Here is a 23,269-nt window from a genome sequence, read left to right as displayed (position 1 = left end):
CATACATCAGTGGGGAAAGCTGTCCAGAGCTGCAGACATCTGTGTAAATGCTTTGGGGCCAAAGAGAGCAGAAGGTTGGTGTTGTTTTTGTGCTGTTGAGTTGATTCTGACTCCTAACCACTGTAGAACTGTCCCATAGGGTTTCTAGACCATAATCTTTGTAAGAGCAGATCACCAGGCCTTTGTCCTGTGGAGCACTGGGTGGATTCAAACTGCCAGCCTTTGGGTTAGCAACCAAATGCCTGACAATTGCACCACGCCTTTGATTTCTGTTATATAACAATTGATACAGTGTCAGCACCCTAGAGGAAGAAAAAGACACATTTGTGAATGCAGCCATTGTCTTTCACATGATTAGGCATTCTTCATAGGCTAAGGAACCTGGAGCAGATTCAAACAGCCTAAACTCCCAGGGTTCCTAAAGACCTTTATATTGGTCACCCGTAAAACTTTAAAAAATGTAAATGTCTGAGCCTTCCTCTCTGTGAATGATTGATTCAGTCGTCCCTGGGTAGCACCCACGGTTGTGCGCTGTACCATTTCCCACCCAGCAGGTGGCAGTAGGTGGATGGTTCAAACCCACCCAGAAGACCTTTGAAGTAAGCCTAGACAGTTTACTTCCAAAAGATCACAGCCTTGAATATGGAGCGCAGTTTTTCTTGGACACTTGCGGTCACCATGAGTCAGGCCCCAGGGTCCTGTAGAGTATTCGAGCACAGCCAGGCCCCGGATTGCTGGGAAGGGACTCTGAAAGGTACTCGGGCACCTGCCCATGTTCTGGAAATGCCACCTTCCTTCTGTAGCCATTTGTTCTCAAGATGCACATGGGATATAGGTGCAAGGTCACCATCACACATGGAAAAGGTGGAGGAGCCAGCCAGGCCAGCTCCGGTAAAAGAGTGATCACCCCTGCCCATCTCAGCCTGCCCTGCCCTGAATGACAGCCACTGCTCAGGGAACAGGTCCACGCTCTCAGGTTTTTATCCATTCTTGCTGCTCTTACTTTCTCTCTAATGGTGTTTCTTCTTTCTCCCCACATTTCTGTTTCTAGGCTTTCACTTTAACTCCATGCCCAAGCTGGTTAGCTTCCCCCAGGCTCCACTGCCCTCCGCTCCGCCCAGCTTCCTGCCCTTCAGCTCCCCAGGCCCTCCCCTCCTCGGGTGCTCCGAGACACCAGGGTTCTCCTTGGCCGAGGCTCAGCAGGAGCTGCAGATGCTGCAGAAGCAGCTGGGAGAAAGTGAGCACCTCCTGCTGCATTTGTGTGCTTGCGGCTGCTGTCCCCACGCTGCGGGTGGCTCTGCATGGCTTTGTCTTGCTGACAGAGTTTAAACAAATAATAACACAGGGATACATGTTACAGATGAGATCTTTAGGGAAGGTTCTGCTTGTTGTGGAATATATTTACTGATTTTTTTTCCCCCTAGCATGTGTCTAATCAGTTAATCAGTGTATGCCTTCACTGGGCAGGCAGTAAACCTGGAACTCGTTTACTGTTGACATTGGTGCTCTACCAGGTGTCCTGAAGCCCCAGCCAAATGGTGAAATATTTGCTAGTAGGATTCAGAAGGGTGCTTAGTGTCTTTGCAAGGTAGGGTGTTATGAGTCAGAATTGACGTAATGGCACACAAGAACAGAAAATACGTGCAGTATAAAGTGGTCATGAAAACGTGTCCCTGTTCACTGGGATACTTTGTGTGGCTGTTATGGCCTCTTGCTGTGCCATGCTCTTAACAAGTCCAGATCCTGACGCCATCAGGTTGGGAGCAAAATGGGTGGTGGTGGAGGGGCTCAGAAGAAAAGGTGACAGAGCCTGTTTTCCTATGGCTCAAGTTTATGCTTGCTCTGGACAGGTGATTCTTGGCCCACTAGAACCAGAAGCCAAAGCAGAATGATGTCTGCCAGTGAATTCTGTCTGGGGACTCCTAAAGATAGTTGATTATATGTAGTCATGCAATTCTTGGTCTGTGTACAATCATCTTTTAGAAAGTTGTTGGGGGGATATATGCACTGGTTTGGTCATCATACATTTGTGTATTGTGTGTGATCACTTATAGCTTAAAAAAAACAACAACCCTTATTTGGTCACAAATTTCTTTCCTTTCCAATAGTTTTACACACACATACACAGACACACAAGAGTTTTACATTCTCTCAAACCAGGTGCCTATGGAGAAGCTTGGGTAAGTGATAGCAAGGGTCCCCACGCAAAGTGTGACCAGTGACCTAGGATCACAGCCTATAATTTGCCTCACAACACCGTCCGGACCACCTGAAGATCCCTACCAGCACTCCTTGTTTGCTTAAACTAAGCTTCTGTGTGGACAGTGGGGCATGGCAACTTTCTAAGTCCCTGTGAGGCTAATAGCTCCTTGGCTTGTGGCTGGTCTGTGTGGTGTCTGTGCATGGTTTCAGGCATGTGCTCTATCATATGGCCAGAGGAAATAGAAATATGAGAATACTTATCATTGTTTCTGAGAGACTTGGAACCATGGTGAAGAAGTAAGCAGACTGGCTAACACCACTGATTTCTCCTTTTGCCTTCTTATGGTGGGGGGAAATTGAAAGAGGAATGAAATGATATCTTTTGAATCTATATTAAAATTTAGATACTTAAAATTTTCATTTTCCTTTTGACTCAAAGTGATGCCAAGGAATAACTTATCTTTTGGAAGTTGACAAAGGATAGCCCTACCCTTTGCTGCCCGTTCAAATCACCAGGGATAATTTTGAAAGCATCCATTGTCTGAGCTGTACCCTGTATCAATTAAAGCCAAAATCTTTGGGAGCCTGGGCATCAGTACATCTACTCCCTCTTCTTTTCCTAAGTCATTCCCACATTCCCATATGCTGTCAAATTTTAGAAACAGAAACAAGGGCGGGAGCTGAGGGAGCAAATGTAGGTGCCAATAGTATTAATTCTTCTGAGGAATTTGACTTGATTCGAGGATCCAGAGGTTTCGTTCACTCCTGCTTCCTTTGGTAGAGCTGCTTGTCAATGCTGCCACCCATGGGGATGTCCCCTGAAAGAAAGCAATTTCTGCATTTCTCCCAAACCATGGTCTTACCCAAAGTTAGGCTCCTTTATACATAGAAACAGAGATGATGGGGCACTTTCACATAGCACTTCCCCCAAGAGTTCTATAGTCTGGGGTAATGGGAGCTATAATATCTAGCTAAACTTTAAGTCGTCTTCTTCTAATACTCTCATAGAAGTAGTAGAGAGATTGGCTGGTTTAGCTTTTGGCAACAAGAAGATAATGGACCCATGATTCCATAGCATTTCTAATAAAATCCACTCAAGAAGTTTTCTGGTCACTTTTCCCTGATTTTAAGAAGGTGCAATATTCTCTGGACAAGAATGATAAGATTTTACATTTCCTTTAATAATGTTGGATGCGATCCAGATCACCACTTGATTTTACATAGACTTTCCCCCAAAACCTCTGCAGTCTGGAGCAATGGGCCTATCACGTGCAACTATATTTCCTGTCCCATTCTTCTGACATTCCTGTGGAAGAATGGACGTATGGGCTGGATACTTTTGGGGGAACCACAAATACATGTAGGCAAATATGTTCAATATAGTGTCCTGTTAAACTCTTGACTCCCAACCTTTGGGAGTGAGTTCTACTTCTGTAGTTTTCGGTACATTATTATGAAGACTTATAGAAGAAACTAAGAGTAGGGTCATTGGACAGTTTGTGTATGTTTGTGTGTTTCAGGTACATTATCCATTCTCTACATCTTGTTTCATGCTAGGAGATTCTTGGGTTGAAAATAAAAGTTTCCAAGTTATAACTTTCTAGGAATACCAAATGTCTCTGCCTACTTGGTATTCCACAGTGAACTGGAATCTCTGACTTCCCATTTGGCCCCTGCTGGTTTCTGTCCTTAGCAATTCCACACTCCCTTGCCGATCCTTCCTTTGGACTACTCTATTAGTTTCTCATTGATGTTTCTTTCCATCCAGGCATCAGCACTGGCCCTCCTGCTTCCCTAAGTACATTGCCAAGTAACCATTTGGAAGCCAACTCTGCCCCCAACCTTAATCCTGCCCAGTCACACTCTCCTCCAAGAAACACTGGAGACTTGGACAGAATCTTGGATCCTGGGTACCTGGGCAGCCGTGGCCCATGGGACATGATGAGGCCTCAGAAAGGGAGTGTATCTGGAGACTTATCCTCAGGTTCCTCTGTGTACCAGCTTAACTCCAAACCCACAGGTACAGCAAAAAGAGGGAACGGTCACCTTGTGAAATGAAATCTGATTCAGAGTCTACTCTCTTCCTGTCTGGCTCATAGAAGGGTATAAAGTGAAAGGGCCTTTTTATGTCTGTCTGAAATTGGACCAAGATCAGCATGGGGATGACTAAGTCTGACTTCTCCTGACTCCACAAAGGGCAGCTGTCCCTATCAACAACATCTGCAATGCCAAACTAATAGCTACAAGGCCTGACACGGTCTCCCATACCCCTGCACCCACTTCCAACAATTCTAACAACAATTTTACTAGTAACTGGGTCTGAAATTCATTGTAGTGACCACAAAGATTTTGCAATACCGTACTCATGATTGAGGGAGTCATTAGGGAAGTCAATAGACCACAACTCAGGATAGCAAGAAACAGTATACAGTAAATAACCACACAATCCCTCAGTCCAGGCAACATTAACAGCCTTTACTGATTGGCAACAATACATAATAATCACAAATCGCTCAATCTTCCAGCAAGCTTGGGTGAAGGCCTCTAGCTCAGGTTCCTTGGAAAAGCAGTCCCAAATCAGATACATCTAAATGAATGAGCAGCAATCCCAAATCAGACAAATATCACTGTTTCTTAGTCCAGAAAACTACTTCTCAACTTCCAGCAAGCTTGGGCTAAGTCAACAAATCATTCCGGCCAGCCTCCTCTACTGAGGCTGCACTGCTTTCCTGTAGCTCCGAGTCTGGGCCTCACACAGCTCTTGATGATGTAGACAAACCATGTTAGGCTGAATTGAGGCAGCTGGGGCAGCTCAACATGCTTGCAGGCCAGACAGAGTTAAGGCAGCTGGCTAGACAATGGTTGAGGAAAACCATTGTAAGCAACAAAAGCCGTAACAGACCCACTCCACCTCACTTTCATTCCAAGAATAAGGCTGCCCCCCAATGCTGGGCCCTTTCGAGGTGCACTCTGTCATCCTCCCTGTCCTGGCCCTTAGTACTCTACAGGAAATAGGAAAGTCAGCAATCTGCCTCTTGTGCTCTGACATTCACGTCCTTGCTCAGTGCACCCCAAGCCTCCCCCATCCAGCCTTAGACACACACACTCACAGGGACCTTCTTCCATCTGCTAGGAGTTGATGGAGAAAGAGAGGCTATTTTTACGACAGCTCTTCCCTGATGCATGCACATATACTTTGCGCACAGAATTCAACTTTCCCTCTTACTCCTATCACTCAATGTTGAGGCTAAGATACATCACACTAAACAGAGAGATGATGATTCAGATGAAGCTTAGTTCCAACAATAAGAACATAGTAATATTCTGGGGAAGACTGTAACACAGTAGCACAGTAGATGTCTGTTGTTAGAACTGTCCCCTCTTTTCTTCTTGAACATCGCTTTCCTTTTTTTGATGGAGAAGCTGTACAAGGGAAGATGTGTCCCTTCTTCCTTGTCTACCTTCAGTTCCCCAGATCCTTGGAGGCCCACCTTTCTTTCTTCCTTCTATGTTAAAAGTGATTTGAGGGAGGGGTATGTACCATTCATTAGGCATAAGCTTAAGTTCATATATCTTTATCTTGGGTCTATTTTTCTAAGGGTGCAGCAAAGCCTCCATCCCCTACTAAAAAATGTGTAGTCACCAATCAGTAAGAAGAAAGCATTAGGATAGAGAGTGAGGTCTCCTCTATCACCCTCAAAGCCACACTTAGGAGCAATGACACCTTCCCAGGTGCTGGGCAGGCCCTGCCAGGAGCTTACAGTTATTTTTCTCACTCATGTGGATCTCCCAGCAACTTACCAAATCTCATGTGGCTGTTTAGCTTGGGGCAATCCTGTGTTTAAAGCCCACATACTCTTTAGACAGAACTAACCTGGTTATCCATGAGAGGATGAAGTTGGCAGAGGGTTGATGATGTTTGGGGATGTTGCTAAGGGGCCAGTGGCCCAGCCCCAGCCCCTGGCCTCACCAGTGACCACAGTTCTCCCATCTGCCTCCCTGCACTGCTGGGGGCTGCAGGGGCCGATCTGCTGGAGGAGCATCTGGGTGAAATCCGGAACCTGCGCCAGCGCCTCGAGGAGTCCATCTGCATCAACGACCGCCTGCGGGAGCAGCTGGAACACCGGCTCAGCTCCACCGCCCGAGGAAACGGTAGGAGACACCACCGGGCTTCCTCAACTTAGGGCCACCTTTAGGAAACTTCTGAACCCTGAGCAGGGCTTTGGCCTTTTCCAAAGCACTTTATTTCGCTTGTTCCTTACAAAGAGTCCAGCATGAGACAGGTACTACTGCCCTACTTGATGGCCTTATCTGGGTTCTGAGAGTGACTTTCCCCCAGGCAGAGCTAGGTCAGCTCCTGGAGGTCTGACCTCTCATCTTGTCTTGTAATTGCTCACATGTGACTTTGTTACATGATTGACAAGTCATAGAGTCCAGGTCTTCAAGACGAGCCCCTCTGCCACTTCCCAGAGCTGGTCCTTCTCCCTCTGCTCTTCTTGTGGGCTACTGTCACTCGGAGACCATCCCTTGCACACACATTTGCTTTGCTCACCCTTTGGAGGCAACTACTGTGCCTCTTACACAATCTGCAGGTCTTACAAGTAGATGCATATCAAGTACTCCTGAGAAAAGACATGTGAAAAACAAATATGAGCCTCCATCTAGGGGTGACAGTACCTTTAGGAAATACAGAATGATGAACTTCTTGTGAGCATCTGTTACCCAAATGTATAACTTGCCTCATTGAATTTTCTGGGACAGGCTCCTCTACGAACTTCTGCAGTCAGGGACTGGACTCCATTCCTCAGCTCTACAATGAGAACAGGGCCCTCAGGGAAGAAAACCGGAGCCTTCAGGCTCAATTGAGTCACATTTCTAGAGGTAAGTGGTCAAAAACCATGGACTGTGGTGACTCCTGACTCTCTAGTTACCTGTCCACACTAGTTATCAGTGGGAGAAGGAAAGAGAAGATGGTGCTAACCACGTTGCCCAGATACACTGACCCTAAACTCTATAACTACGCTCGTTCTAGCAAGGGCTACTTTCCAAGAGGTCTCAACTATGAGCTCTTAGAACCTGATGATTCAGGAACACATAGTTCTGTGAAAGCCATTGTAGATCCTGAGAGTCACTCACTAGTCATCTATTTGGATAGCAGTTTAGTGTTAGTTCTCTTCTCCTTCTTGATTCTTGATTTGGAACTGGGAAAAGAAGAAAGGGAAGTACTGTGTTCCCTCTCAAGTTTGTTCATCTGTTACTGCAACTCTGTTATTCTTATACTTCCTCACCACGACCCCTGACTCATGATCTCAGGATCACTCTCTCAGGACAGTACTCTTGATGTTTTTGTGTCTGGAAACACTAGCAATATATCCTCCAAAGCTTCTCTAACTCACTTCAATGAGCATCATTTCTTCTGTGGTCAGAGAGACTGTAGATCCTAGTGTTAATTGATCAGTATATCAATAATAAATTATTTCTGTTTACAAATATTTACTCAACAGCCATAAAAAACTAAGAATAGTGCCCAAAAGAATTGAGTCCAGAATGAAAGAATGCCTGTGGAAAAGGAAAATAAATCAAGAGATCTGTCTAAATTAGTCACTCAGAACACGCAGGCTTGAGATGAAGGCCACTATCTGGGGAAGAGAACGAAAATTAGATAAGAGAGAAGTCAGAGCTACTGAACTATCATTGCATGCTTGAGAAGAATAAAATTGACCTCACAAGAGGAAGTATTGGATGAGAGTCAAATGAGTACAGTTTGTCACACCCAGGTGAGTTCCACCCCAGAGGACTCATGAAACATGCAGCCTTAATCTTAGAGTCCCTGCCAATAGCCTATGAGAAATCGCAATGATCAGAGACGCTCTGATTAAAGAAAAGGGCAAATGTCCAGTTTCCTCAGTGGTGAAAATATTATCTTGTGAATATTGTAGACAAGACATCTTGATGTTGATCACTGGCAAAATTCAAGAATAGATTATTAAGCAGATGGCCAGTGGGCACCTCGAAAATGGTGAGCATAGAAACCAGAATGTTTTCTCTCAGAACAGTTTAAACCAGAATGTTAAAGGCATGACAAAGTGGAGGTGTGCGAGCCTGCTCTTTGTCCACAATCACAGGACCTCCCTTCCCTTCAGCTTCCTTCCACCTCTTGATAGATGTTTTTGGTTTCATCTTCCTACTGACCATGTTCCCTCAATGTAAAACACTCCTGTGTTCTTCTCACCAGAGCACTCCCAGGAAACCGAATGCCTGAGGGAGGCACTGCTGTCCTCAAGGTCCCGGCTTCAAGAGCTGGAAATGGAGCTGGAGCGCCAGAAGGTAGAACAGCAGCAGCTTCTGGATGACTTGAAGGAGAAGCAGCAAGAGGTCTTGCATTTCCGGGAAGAAAGGCTATCCCTTCAGGAGAAAGACTCCAGGTAAGAGCTGGCCCACACATCGGGAAAGTGGCCTCACTTCCAAATCTAGAAGAAGAGACATTGGCAGGAGAGTCAACAGCATCTTTTGGAAACCTCCTTTTCTCCTCTGCCTGTTCCTGATCTGTGGGTAACTTTACAGAGCACTGGTGGTGTCGTGCAGTATATGCTGGGCATCTAACCAAATGAGTGTTGGTCTGAATGTACCAGCAACTCCACAGGAGAAAAATGAGGCAGTATCCAATAATGATACTCCATCTCAGAAACCAAATAGAGGCTTGTCATGAATTGAAAGTGACTCAATGGCAGTAGGTTGGGATTTGTTTGTTTAGGTCCCAGAGTGGTGCAAATAATTTCCACTAGACTACCAACCTCAAACAGAGCTCTGGTGACATAGTGCATAATGTGTAGCATTGGTACCCAAAAGGCCCAGTGGTTCAAATCTGCCAACGGCTCCTTGAGTGCAAGATGAGCAGTTTCCTCCCATTAGGCCTTACAGCATTGGAAATGTGATGGAAGGTTGCTATGAGTCAGAACCAACTCAACGACAGTGAGTTGAGTTGGCAGTTCAAATCTAACCAGTAATGCTACTGAAGAAAGAAGTAGATTGGTGGTAGGTATACTTCTTTAGACATTATAGCCTAGGACTCCCCATAGAGCACTTCTACTCTTGAACATGTGGGGTCACCATAGGCAGAATCAACTCGATGACGACCTCTGATTTGACATGCAAGGCTAATGCTCAGTGAGGCAAAGGCCGTCTGCCAGCTTCTCGCCCTGGTGTGGCCAGGTGGTGCTGACCGGCCAGTGGCCCTTGCTTCTCCCCCACAGGCTGCAGCACAAGCTGACTCTCCTGCAGCAACAGTGTGAAGAGAAACAGCAGCTCTTCCAGTCCCTGCAGTCTGAGCTCCAGATCTATGAGGTCCTGTATGGCAATTCCAAGACTGGGCCGAAAGGTATGTGCTCCTTCCAATGAACATCTACAGAGATTTTGGGATTCCATTCATTCATTGTTGCACCCTTCTCCCCGCACAAACCCCTTCCCCCCCCCCCCCACTTCCCCACTCACCTCTGTATGAACTTCCTCCCCTTACGTAGGAGCCAGCTGAACTCTTTCTTTGAGAGTTGTGGAGATCTAGGAAAGCTACAGGGAGCTCTGGTAGCTTAGTGGTAAGAAGTTGCACTGTGAACCCAAAGGCAGATAGTTCAAATCCACTAGCTGCTCTGCAGGTGAGAGGTGAGCAGCTTTCTGCTCATTGATTTACATCCTCTGAAAACCCACTGCAGGGTCAGCTGTGAGTTGGTTCTAACTTGATGACACATAACAACAATTGATTCCTACCTGATGGTGCATAACAGCAACAACAATGGGGAAGCTGTAGAGTCCTAACTTGCTGAATAAACTCAAGATTCATATGAGGTTAGGAGAGTCGCTTATGCACAAAGACATGGAAGTTAAAATGCACATGGTGCATATACGGCAGAGGAGGCCTCCTGACTGCTAGAGAAGCAAAAGATGTTCCTGATGAAACTCCCAACCCTTCAAGATGGTGAGAGTGGTGGGTGGATCGATACACTGGAGGTGGGAAGCATTTGAATCAGATAAATCTCTTGGTCGAGCATAGTAATACTCTGGGCAAGTCAATGATGAGAGTCCCCTCTAAGGTGTTGTTGCTTTTTTATTTAGAGAAAAAAAAATGTTTTTGATAGACAAAAAACGCTTTCCAGAGAGAATAAGCAAAATCTGGTAAAAATCTGGATCCAAGGGAAGAACAAGATCATCATGGAGCTTTGGAATTCGTTCCTGAAAGTTACTTCTTTATCCTGAATGACCACCCCTTTCACGCCTGACCACCCCTTTCACGCCTGTTCTCCCTTTTATGAGTCATTTAGGATTCATGTTAAAACTTTGACGACTAAAGGTCTATAATCTTTCTTCCTTAATTCCAAAATTCCATAAGATCTCTGAATCTGAAGCCCTTTTATATATTCATTTGGTGACAAAATAGAAACGAAAAAGCTACTCATAGTCTTCATTCATCTTGTTTAGTGAGAAGATTTATACAAATAACAGCAGAAATGTTATTGGGTTTGAATAGGGACTGTGGCCTCAGAAGTATTATCTAATATATACAATACAAGTGTCCTGTTAATGTAGCTAAAAGCTAGAGCAATGTCTCCATTTTGATATGTTTGTCTATACAATACATTTGGCTCCACAGTTTTCAGATAAGGGCTTATAACCTTGTAGAACATTTATTTTGTGTATGTATCCCTCACTGTGAGGAAATGCATGTTGTTGTTGTTGTGTATCACCAAGTGAGAACCAACTCACAGCTGACCTTTCAGTGGGTTTTCAGAGGCAATTAATTGCACAGGAGGAAATTGCCCATCCTTCTTCTGTGGATCAGCTGGTGGATTCCAGCCACCTACCTTTGGGATGCCAGCACAACTTCTTTCCACTAGGCTACCATAGAGAGATTGAAAGTTCCAATGTTCTGACCCTGGGCTATCGTGCTGACTCCCACCCTTATATGTTCCCAATAGGACTTCCTCCTCCTCCCCTTCTCTATGATTTTTGAGCATGATAGACATCAAATCTCCCTCCCCCTCAGTCCCTCCTATCCTTTTCTAGTCCAGTGCTTACCTCCTGCCTGGGAAGATGCTGCTCTCCGGTCAATAGCTCTAAGGTTAATCATATGCCCTCTGGATTCATGTGAACTTCACGGAGACTCATACCTTGATGTTTGTCCTCCACATATACCTCATTCCCCTCACAGAAATCATACCATCTCTGTCACAGAGTGTTCCCATTGTATATTGCCCACAACCCTGATGATACAGTGTGGTCCCCAGAAGAAAGAGATGTTAGTGAGTGTGTTCTGACAAACGCTTTGATGTGCCGTTTGTGTCTATATGGACAAATACTATCAGACCCCTCTCTTCTTTCAGCTTACAACTGGGATGCCTGCCACCAAGTCCCCTTGAGCAGTGACTTGAGTCAGCTAGTGGCAGAGGTGCGAGCTTTGAGAGGGCAGCTGGAACAGAGCATTCAGGTGAACAACTGTCTGCGGTTGCAGCTGGAACAACAGCTGGATGGTGGGTCAGGCAAAGCCAACCTCAGTCCGTCTTCTGTGGCCCAGAACTTCTCAGCTAACACTAACCCTGTGGACAAGCAGCCACTTTTCCAAGGTAGGAAGGGGAAGAGAATGAGGAAGAACTTGGCCAGGGGATAGTTCGATGGGATGTCTAAGGAAAAAGGGACAGTCTTGAATCTCCTATGATCTTGGGTCATGCTGAACTTGAAGACACTTTAATGTAGCTCATTAAGTGAGAGCTGGGGATGTAGGGTCAGACCTGGCTCTGCAATCTGAGCTTAGCAGGAGTGGGCTGTTTTTCTTGGCAAGTTATTTAAACTTATAAAGTTTTAAGCCTTGGTTTCCACATTTTTAAAATGAGGATGATGTGGCGAGCTCTGGTGGCCTAGTGGTAAGAAGTTGCACTGCAATCCCAGAGATGTGAGGTTCGAATCCACCAGATGCTCTGCTGAAGGAGGGACAATCTTCTCCTGTACCAGTCAGATCTGATTTGATTTTACACACATTAAAAAAAAAAGTAATAAAAATTAAAAAAAAATTGAGGATGATGTGTGTGCATGTGTGTGATTGCCTTTGAGTCAAGCACGACTCATAGTGACCCTATGAACAAGAGGCCTGAAGCCCCTTTACAACTATTGACATTTATCAAAGTTCATATAGTTATAGAGTTTTCGGAGGCATGTTGTTTAGGAAGTGGATGAGATTATCTATCTACATATCTATCAAGATGGGTTATCTCTTTCCATGTGATTTACTGCCTCTGAAAACCCACTTAGAGCGTCAGATATGAGTCAGTTCTGACCCAACAGCACATATAATTATGTATGTATATGTGTGTGTATATATATAGATAGAGAGAGAGAGAGAGAGAGAGCGCACGCACGCGAGAGAGCAAGCGCGAGTGCATGTGTGCTCTGGTGGCTCAATGGTGAAGAATTGTGCTGCCCATGGAACAGCTTGAGGTTTGAATACACTAGCTCCTCTGTGTGTGAAAGATAGTTTCCTCCCATGTGATTTACTGCCTCTGAAAACCTACTGGACATAACAGCAACAACAAAATCTATGTATATATGCTTTGCATGGGCTTTTTTTGAGTCCCTGGGTGATGCAGATATTTATCATTCTTATCTACTCCCTGAAAAGTTGGAGGTTCCAGTCCACCCAGAGGTGCCTTGGAAGAAAGGCCTGACATTCAACTTCTGAAATATCAGCACCTGAAAACCTTATGGAACACAGTTCTATTCAAACACTCTTGGGGTTGCTATTAATCAGAATAAATTCAGAAGCAACTGGCTGGCTGTATGGTTCTTTGTAACATTGCATGACGTTACTTATAAGTACCTGGCACAATAGGCATTGCTCAGAATGTGGATCACAAATTAACTGAGTGTTCTCCAAGATATAATTTGACCTGAGATAGTTCTATGATCACTGTGTTTCAAGTGAGAAAATGTAAATTTCAAGATGTTGACTGACCTTCTAGGGTTTGTAGGAGTCAGGGAGAGAACCACATCTTCTGATTCCCAGACTGTGTTCTACCTTCCACCACACGCTGTTTGAGCATTGCAATCTGTTCCTAGTCTTTAGCCTGGATTCCTTTTCCCTCATGCACAAGATGTTCAGCTCTGCAGCCACGTGTTCCTGTCCCTAAAAGATATGGGCAGTTGTTCCCTGCTTATCTTTTCTTTTTCTTTCATTGACTTTTATTTGAGTGAAGGTTTACACATCATATTAGTTTTTTGTACAATCATTCATAGACAGTTTGTTTTAGAACATGAATTGCCATTAATTAACATCATTAATCAAGTACAATGCCTAAACAATCCTTTTTGTGGATTGCCATTGCCTCACCTGACTTATCTATTTAATGCCTACTCCTGGAGAGGGACATCATGCTTGGGAGGGTGGAGGGAGAGCACAGGAGAGGAAGGCCCTCTATGAAGTGGATTGATTCAGTGACTGGGATAATTGGGATGGGAGTGTCAGAGACAGTGCGATTGGCACAGGACAGAGCGGAGTTTAGGGCTGTTGTACATAGGGTCGCTATGAGTTGCAAGCGACTCGATGGCTTATAACAATAACAACAACCTCTCCCTCTCTCCCGACCCCTGTTGCCCTCTGAGAGTGGTTCACTCTGTGTGTGACCTTTCTTAGCTTTTCAGAACAGTGCCCCTGCTTGGCCTTCCTGACAGCATGCTTATCTAGTTTTCTCCCTCTCACCCGCACATCTCTCATGATTGTATTTCCGCAAGTTTCAACATGAACACTCACGCTCTTTCTACACCTCAGCACCATACATTCCATTTCTTCTTCCTTTGGTTTTCTTTTCCTTTGGATGCACCAGTGACTCATCAGATCCACTGACTTCCACGACCACATCCTCGATTTTATTCTAATCAGGGACGGTCACTGCTCATGACTGCTTTTCCCGGGTCATGTTAATCTTTAGTCTTCTTTTTCTTTGAACTAGATACATACTTATCAGACAATAATTCGCTTGTCACAAGAAAGTGACTTGCATGTGATCACATTGATGTAACTCCAAGCAGAGCATTTCACAAGTAGAAGCTGCTGACACGTGTCGGGGGCCTGGCCTGCCCTGCCTGAGGTGGCCATGGGGGTTGTCGAGTTCAGTCACATCTTCTCTTCCTGGTCCCCACGTTTTCTGTGACACCTCCCAAGACTCCACCCCATTGGCTCAGACACTGCTCCTCATTCTCACCCAACACAGAGCCCAAGCAACAAACCTGGCTCCAAGGCATCTTCTCTGTGACATTTTCCCATTCTTCTCTTAGGTTCTTCCTGGCCCCCATCACTGCTTCTGTCATGTTTTCTTCTCACACTGTTAATAATTTCTGGTCCCGGCTCACCAGAATGATGATAGAATGTTGAATGTAAACTACCCCTTGACCCATTTGAGTTTTGATTTAATATTTTAAATGCATCTAATATGTGTCTTTATGCATATTCGTATTTAGTTACAAAACATGTTAGACACTACATGCAAAATTATATTCCAAACTTGGTTTAGAAAATACACCTAAAATGTATCAAACTAGACATTGTTTTCTCCTGGAATATTTTTCAATTAAAGCAACTTTTTTTTTTCTTTCTCTGAAATGAAACAAACCAAATTAAGGTATTTATATGCTAATTCTTTTGGTTGTGGTATATGAGTAATATTTACTTAAGCAGTGAGTCAAGCTGCTTTTGGAGGCAAGCTTAAGGCTGTGAATGTGGGTGATGGACAGAGCACTCCAGGGTACCTGACAACGACCATGGTCTTCCCTTCCTAGATTCTGTGTCTTCCCCTCCAGTTCGTGATGTTGGCATGACTTCTCCAGCTCTGGTTTTCCCCAGTTCATCCTCTGGTCTTGGCTCAGAGACTTCAATCTTCAATAGGACAAATGGTAAATATGAATACTGAAGAACCTAGAAGCTAATGATGGAAGTAGCAATATAAGCCACCTCTGGTTTTTGTGTACATATTATCTGAATTTGGAGATTCTTCTCTGTGTGTTCCATAGCCTGTAGCCCACATTGTACCTTCTGTGGCCCTCTTTCTAGGATATTCCTCTTCCTCCTAGGGTTTTCCTATTGCTCAGTTTTGTGTCATTAAACTGTCATCTCTCCATTCTTGATAGGCCTCTCTGTATCAAGTTTGATGGTTTTATCTGTTTCTTCTCTATCTGAAAAAAAATGTTATTTGTTAATAGTCCCTTTAATGAATATTTCCTTTGTAGATAAGAATATAGTCTTATGTTGGCAATTTTATCACTATGAGATAATGTCAGAAAAAAAAAATTAAAGTGTAGAAACCAAAATACCTTTGCAAACTTCTCTGTACTCTTGACATCTGTCAGGTTTGAGATGTCTTTTGGAATGAAGTGAACTGAGGATATGTTTAGGAATAACACTGGGTTCTGTTTTTCTGGGGGTTTATGTTTTACAGAGGTGGATTCCGATGCTTCTTCAGTCACAAAGGACCCTCCCAAGCTGGAGGGTGATGCCACTGATGGCTCCTTTGCCAATAAGCATGGTCGCCATGTCATTGGTCACATCGATGACTACAGTGCTCTGAAACAGCAGATTGGGGAGGGCAAACTGCTGGTTAAAAAGATAACATCTCTCATGAGATTAACGTGCAACTTCCTTGGCCTTGAAGCTCAAGGCACAGAGGTAATGCCATGCGTGGTTCTGAGGTGCATGCATAACTGCTTGCCCTTTATTCTGACTTTATTTTCTGCTCTCACTTTTGCTTTCATCCTCTACATCTTCCAATAGTGGAGATCTCCTTTGTTTAACCCAAATGATGCTTTCTTCTTAACCTTTTGTTGTCACTGTAAACTCAATTCTGTTCCTGATAGAGCTGACTTCATGTTCCCTTGGTACCATAGAAACACCTGTGTACCACTGCCATCATCCACAGCAGAGCATTTGTTAAGTGTCCACGTGTATACAGTGCTGCTTTAGCATTCATTGGTGGTTTACTATCATCTATTGTCATATTAGGGAGCTCAGGTGGCCTAGTGGTAAGAAGCGGTGCTGCAATCCCAAAGGCACATAGTTTAAATCCATCAGGAGCTCCATGGGCGAAGGATGGGCATTCTGCTTCCGCCTAATTAACTATCTCTAAAAACCTGCTGGAGGGTCAGCTGTGAGTCCCTTCCAACTCAAAGGTATACAACAATAACAACATTGTCATAATGGCACGTATCCATCTGTGGGCAGAATAAAACCATTGAGCCAGATGGACAGAAGCCGAGAGAGGTGCATCCAGGCAAAGATGTTGACATTTTGACTCGTACGTTTTGGACATGTTACCAGGAAGGGTAAGTCCTTGGAAAAAGACATAATCTTTAGAAAAGCAGAGGTGAAGACAAAGAAGAAGACCGTCCATGAGATAAATTGACACAATGACTACAACAATGGGCTTAATAAGGGCAGCAGGGGCTGTAAGGATGTCATAGGACTGGACAAATTTGTGTTGTATTATGCTTAGGGCTGTTATGGGTCAGAGCCAACTCTACAGTACCTAATGCCAACAGTCTGCATGTGGTGAAGGCGCAAGAAACCTGGCAGCCATCTCCTTGTTCAGTCTGAGCAGATTCTCAAAGTACATCCCTGTTGAGAGATACTGGGCTCCAGTTGCTGTGCTGTTGAGGCCATGAGAGATGCTTGAATGTGTCTCTGCTTCCAAGGAGATGCTACACTAGCAGAGAAGATACACATTCACGTAAATGAACACAATGAGGTGCAATAGGCATAGTGTCAGAAGATGACCCTTGTATTGGGAAGACATAAACACACATGTGTTTATTTTATATCAAGGAAGGAAAGTCATAGTTTAACAGAAGGCATCAAAAGGAATTGAGTTTTCAAGCTGATTAGCTTCTCTAGGTAGTATCACTGTTGTTCAAAGCTGACCCTTCAGGGGGTTTTTAGGGGAAATTGGAAAGGGAGTGTGTCAGGGTTGTGTTCTCTCTCCATACCTGTTCAGTCTATATTCTGAGCAAATTATCTGAGAAGCAGGGCTCTGTGAAAAGGCATGTGGCTTCAGGACTGGTGGGAGACTCATTAATAACTTGTGTTACGCAGATGGCACAACCTTGCATGCTGAAAGTGAGGAAGACTTGAAGTATTTGTTGCAGAAGATCAAGGAATGCAGCCTTCAGTATGGATTGCATCTCAATATCAAGAAAACAAAAATTCTTACTACAAGACCAATAGACAGTGTCATGATGGATGAATAGGAGATTGAAACTATCAACAACTTCATCTTACTTGAATCCACAATTAACACCCTTGGTACCATCAGTCAGGAAATAAGGAGATGCATTGCACTGGGAAAATCTGCAGTTGGGGATCTTTCCAAATTATTGAGGAGTAGTGATGTCAGTTTGAGGACTAAGGTGCATCTGATTCAGGCCATAGTTTTTCTGATTACTAGCTATGCATCTGAGACCTGGACAATGAATAAGAATAACAGAAAAAGAATTGATGCCTTAGAGTTGTGGTGTTGGAGAAGAGACTGACAGCCAAGAGAAAGAACAGATATGTCTTGGAGAGGGTGTGACATGAGTGCTCTTTGGAGGCAAGAATGATGAGGCTTCACCTCACATGCTTTGGATATGTTGCTAGGAGGTGCTATTCCTTGGAGAGGGACATGATGTTGGGAAGGGTGGAGAGTTGGTGAAGGAGAAGACCCTCAACCATGTGAATTGATAAGGTGACTGCTGCAATGAGCTCTTGTGCGTCAGGAAGTGTGAAGATGGTGCAGGACGGAGCACAGTTCAAATCTTTTGTTCGACTTGACGGCACCCAACAAAAATGACAAAATCACACCAGAGCAGATTGATTTTCTCCCACAGAGAAGCTGATGCATTCGAACCATTTGTCTTTGGGTTGGTAGCATAATTACCTACCCACTAGGCCACAGAGATCCTCTAGGTAGAGAATGGCATTCTAGGCGAAGGGGCAGCACCTCAGTGCTTGGAGACACAAATGACCCAGTTCAGCCAAGGCACGGCTCATATGGTTCAAGGAAGAGACAAGGGTGCCAGCACAAATGAAAATGGAGGTCTTAGACTGGATGAAAGAGTAAAGAGAGAGCTTGGGGATGGGGATTAAGTCAAATAAGTGCTTTCAAGTGGGAAGTCACTACTACAATAGGCGATCCTGGGTTTCCTGTTTGGAAAGGGTTCCAAGTTCATGCATACGCCACCGCCACTGATGTTTCACCGAAGGAAGCTTGAGCCCTATGCTTGGGATGAGGAAGGAGACAGAAAAAAGTGACCTCTCAGCCCTGTGTGTCCATCCGCTCCCTGTCCAGGTGCTGAGCAGTGAGAATGCCCAGGAGCTCCGGAGCAGTGCCCGTGCCCTGCACCACATGTTGGAGGAGTCGGCCTCCCTCCTCACCATGTTCTGGCGAGCAGCCTTGCCAGACACCCGCAGCCCTGCTCCATCTAGCAAAGTGGTAAGTATCAGGCTGGTGTCCTGTACTGAGCTCTGATACTGTCCTCTCCCCTCAGTCCTGAAGCTTTCCTTGAGAAAACTGCCGTGGGAGTGGCCCTGGATGGAGATCTCTGACCCACTCGGGTGTGCTCAGGGTGGTTCTGATTGGACTCCTCCCCCTATTGCCTGCACGAGCCTTGTTGTTGTGTGCCACCAAGTCAGAGCTGACCTATAGCTGACCTTCCAGTGAGTTTTCAGAGGCATTTAACCCTATGGGAAGAGATTATCCATCTTTCTCCTCTGCAGAAGCTGGTGGGTTTGAATGGCATGCCTTTGGGATTGCAATGCAGTTTCTTACCACTTGGCTACCAGAGCTCCCTAGGATACCAAATCAATGAAAAAAACAAATGAATGTGGAGAAGGCAGACACATAATAACCCTAGCAGTCTCTAATGTTCTGAAATTTGCCTGAGCTGATATGAAAGCCATGTTAAAGCTTTATTGCCTCCATCTTCCAGTCCCCAGGTCCCTGTAGTCACATATGATCCCAGCATGTCACCATGAGGCTGGGCCCTGCTTTAGCACTGCCCTGAAGCCCCAGCACACCGCTGACACTTGCCGGTCTCCTCACGGTGCTCCCATGTCGATCCCGGGCTGGCTTTCTGATGACTAAGCCAATTCCAGGACCCCTTTCCAGGCCTTCTAACACCAGACATATGTCTCAGAGAATTTAGGGAACTACTTTTTTTCCTGGGAGAAGGCTTTTTACCATCTTCAATTTGGCAGAAATATTTGTAGACATGCAAATTGTCCTCAAGTGAGGCATAGTATTCCTGAATTATCAAGGGTCGCTTGTGTGAGAAGTGGTTTGAGGACGTCGGGACTAAAGCTGAACTGTTCATGGTAGGGAGCTTCAGCCCTGGCTGCAGTCCAGTTTTCCTCAAGAGCATAAGTGAAGACGTGGGCTAATCCTCAGGGTGCTTCTAGAGCTCTGTTTTCCCACTCAATGCTCTTGTCATAATTGTCAACAGTTAGAGGGCTTGTTCAATATCACTTTGCACCAGCTCCACAGTCAACATTCTTGGTACTAGCAGTCAGGAAATCAAAAGATTAATTGAACTGAGGAAGTCTACTGTCACCTTTCCAAAGTGCTAAAGAGCAATGATGTCAGTCTAGAAACTAAGGTGCACCTGATCCAGGCTGTGGTCTTCACAATTACTTTCTATGTATCACAAAGCTGGACAATGACTAAACATAACAAAAGAAGAATTGATGCCTTTGAGCCATGGCACTGGAGAAGAATATTGAACACACCATAGACTGCCAAGAGAACAAATAGGTTTATCTTGGCGAGGGGGAAACCAAGTTACTCCTTGGAGGCTAGAATTTTGAAGGTCCATCTCATATACTTTGGGCATGTGGCCAGGAGGGACAAGTCATTGGAGAAGGACATCATGCTTGGAAGGATGGAAGGACAGTGCAGGAGAGGAAAACCCTGGATGAGATGGATTGACACAGTAACTCGGGTGATGTGTGTTGAAGTCTGTGAGACTGGCTCAGGGTAGGGCAGGCTTCAGAGCTTTTATATCTAGGGTTGCTATGGCGACTCAATGGCACATAACAACAACAACAACAGAGGGCTTGCAAATTCCAGGGAATGAAATTCAGTGCAGAAGATGCAGAAAAGATGGAGGAAGCTCCTTTGAATTATAAAGAGCATAGGATGGCACTTTAGGCTGTGATGGTGACCCTGTCCCTCGTCCCCAGGGAGAGTCAATGAAAAGGGAACTTCTGGAGCTGAGAACCAAACTCTCCAAACATGAGAGCCTCCTTCAGAGCACGACTGAGCAGCTGAAGACTGCCAACCAGCAGAAGGAGAGCATGGAGCAGTTTATCTTCAGCCAACGTAGGTGTCCGGGGCCCAGGGGCATGGCCTGTTGAGGGACTGGGAGGGTGTCAGGGGGAGGGCTAATGGTGTGACATTCCCCAATCCCCATGTCATCAGTGCCACATTTTATACATCCAAAGTGTAGTTGCACAGCACTGACAACTATCCGTCCTCCTCACACCTCGGTTTCCTGTACATGCTGTGTTATGTGTGTGTGTGAGTTGTTTGTACTGGCAAGTTATATATGGTGATTGTGAAATACAGTAACTGTGGATGCAGGGAGGTGGGGATGATCAGGGTGAGTGAGAGACCAAGCTGAGTGGTCAGAAAGAAACACTATAGAAAGAAATTCTTACACAGGCAAATGTGGGCCAAGCCGTTAATGCTTTGTTGCGCTTCTGCTATTTCAGTGACCAGGACACATGATGTTTTAAAGAAGGCAAGGACTAATTTAGAGGTAAGGCAACTATTACACCAGTCAGAGCCACAGAGTCACCCAAACTACTACCCTCTGTCATCAGAGGCTGCGGGGGTCCTGTGCCTCTGACCTCCAGGAGGCTCTGTCACTTTGAGGGTCACAGTCCTCAACTCCATCCTTCTGTTTCCATCTCAGTCCTCCCCAGAGTCAGCCCCTTCCCTGGCCCATCTCCCCACTGTCTATTGTCCTCATCTTCTTTGCTTTCTGTTCTAATGTCCCCTTTTTTTAATACCTGGTCAAAAGGAAGAGGAGTGAAGTTCAGCTGATCCTTGGGGTCACAGGACAGAGAGGAGTCAGACTTCACATTCAGGAAAGAGACCCCAAACCCCTCATGTGTGCTGTGTTCTCTGCTATTGGAAAGGAAGTTAAAAACAAAGTGCCTCCTAACAAATTGATTTTACCTTGCGCTATTGATTTGACAGCAACAATTTGGTACTTTGTTGGATTTTGGTTTTTTAAAGAAACATTAAATAAGAGCTTTTGGGTCATATTGAGTGAAAAGGTATTTACTTTTAAAAAGCCTTGGATCTCACGGGGAAAGATTTTACATATATGCTCAGCATTTCCTGCATTTAGTTATAAAATATCATAGGCATTCCTTGGCAAATATTTTGAAGAAGAACTTGAGATGTTTGAATTGACTATAAAGTCAGAAACCCTGACTTTTACCTTGAGTTTAAAACTTTACTATAGCAACTGATCAGAATCCTAGAAATATTCCCAAATTGTAACTCCTGACATTATTGATGTCTACAGCGTGAGAATGGGCTGGGCCTTTTTATCTTTTTTTTTAAAAAATTGCTTCTTTCCTAATTCCCTTTTCTTTTTCTCTGCTGGTTCCTTCCTTTCCTGAGCCTTTTTAGATGAACACTTACAAGATTTCTTCTGTAAAGCCTTACTCCTGCCCCAGAAAAGGTAACCCAACAGCCTCCATCCCTGCTGGGAGCTTTCCTCCCGACTCTCACAGGACAGTGGAAAGGGCCTGAGGCCTGGGTTCCCACTCGGGCTGGTCACTAACTGGCTGTGTGGCTTTGGCTGGCACTTTCACCTCTGTGAGTCCTTGTCTCCATTTGGAAAGGGCAAAGTAGACATAGCTGATCTGAAGCCTTGCTGACTCAGCCTCTCCCTCTCCTCATGAAGGGAGATGGGACAGAAATGTAGCAGGATTTTGTGCAAACTGGCCCCTCTTCCCACAACAGGCTGGTTTCATGTGTGCATGTTCATGCTAAGCACTTCTTTTCCTGGGTGGTGGCAGAGACTATCGTTTTGCTTCAGACGAAGTGGACTGGGCCCAGGAGCAGCAGTGGTGGTGGGCCCGGCAGTCTTATCTTCAGCAGCTCTGAGCAGAGTCATCACCAGCATGAGGCGGGGGAAGCCCTTTCTCTAACCCGGGATGCTAGCCGCCCCCCAAGGCTGTAGTGCATCCCTTGAGCTCATTCTCTTAACAGGCTGTCACCGTGCTCCTGGCCCTGACTCCACTTTAGTGCTCACTGCAGCCTCCTTCAAAACCCTGACAGCCCTGACATACGACTCACTTAGCTCTGCCACTTCTCATTTCTTCTCCTTCTGTCTCCAGGTGAAATCTCTACGGGCCCTGCCATGCACTCCAGTCTTATGACCCTTGCCTTCCAGGAGCCATGCAAGAAACGAAGTCACCAGAGATCCTTAAAACAGCAGGAAGGGTGGGCGTGCCCCCCTTTAACTCAGCTACCTATCTACTGAGGAGGGCCAAGGCCTTATTTCTGGAGGGTCCGGAAAGAGTCAGAAATGTGTCTTGGTGGGACAGTTAAAGAACACCATTAGCCAAAACCCCCTTACCCAGCGCCAGGCCCGACACACCTAGTTTGCATGCAGGACCTTGTGACACTGCTTCTAAACAGCGTTCATGACATTTGGAACGAGCTACAGACAAGTTTGTTGCCTCAGCACCCATCCTCAGATGCTCCACTCAGGAGAAATAGCATCCTGCTTCCTATGAACTATTCATGTGCCTCAGTGGTTCTGTGGGCACAGTGCTGGGTGCTGGGGCCAATGGACAAGGCCTGGCAGAGGCTGTGTGAGCCCTGTTCGCAGCCCACTCCCAGCCGGGGCTGCTCTGTGGTCAGGGTGGCCTCAGTCAGCACCCAGGCACTCCAAGACCACGTGATAAAAGCAGTGATGTTGTAGAGGCCAACTCATGCTGAGAACATGTCTCTTATTTCCTTTCTTTATGATATCCAGATGGTAC

The 23,269-nt window shown here is 45.3% G+C and overlaps 1 protein-coding gene across 1 annotated transcript in view; it reads left to right on the top strand.

Moving 5' to 3' along the window:
- LOC102865765 (myomegalin-like) overlaps nucleotides 1-22,764 on the top strand; it is a 37,035-nt gene extending 14,271 nt beyond the window's left edge. The window contains exons 5-16 of the mRNA XM_006900335.1: nucleotides 1,052-1,237; nucleotides 3,971-4,222; nucleotides 6,223-6,354; nucleotides 6,964-7,083; nucleotides 8,438-8,627; nucleotides 9,456-9,580; nucleotides 11,577-11,816; nucleotides 15,019-15,132; nucleotides 15,675-15,901; nucleotides 18,555-18,698; nucleotides 20,444-20,582; nucleotides 22,619-22,764. Of these exons, the coding sequence (XP_006900397.1) occupies nucleotides 1,052-1,237; nucleotides 3,971-4,222; nucleotides 6,223-6,354; nucleotides 6,964-7,083; nucleotides 8,438-8,627; nucleotides 9,456-9,580; nucleotides 11,577-11,816; nucleotides 15,019-15,132; nucleotides 15,675-15,901; nucleotides 18,555-18,698; nucleotides 20,444-20,582; nucleotides 22,619-22,764 (2,015 nt within the window). The remainder of the gene's footprint in view (nucleotides 1-1,051; nucleotides 1,238-3,970; nucleotides 4,223-6,222; nucleotides 6,355-6,963; nucleotides 7,084-8,437; nucleotides 8,628-9,455; nucleotides 9,581-11,576; nucleotides 11,817-15,018; nucleotides 15,133-15,674; nucleotides 15,902-18,554; nucleotides 18,699-20,443; nucleotides 20,583-22,618) is intronic.
- Nucleotides 22,765-23,269: the final 505 nt, after the last annotated feature.

Source organism: Elephantulus edwardii, unplaced genomic scaffold, assembly GCF_000299155.1.
Source record: "Elephantulus edwardii isolate Elephantulus edwardi_28Jun2011 unplaced genomic scaffold, EleEdw1.0 scaffold00280, whole genome shotgun sequence".
In the NCBI taxonomy this organism is placed as follows: Eukaryota; Metazoa; Chordata; class Mammalia; order Macroscelidea; family Macroscelididae; genus Elephantulus; species Elephantulus edwardii.
This window is presented reverse-complemented; position numbering and strand designations above follow the sequence as displayed.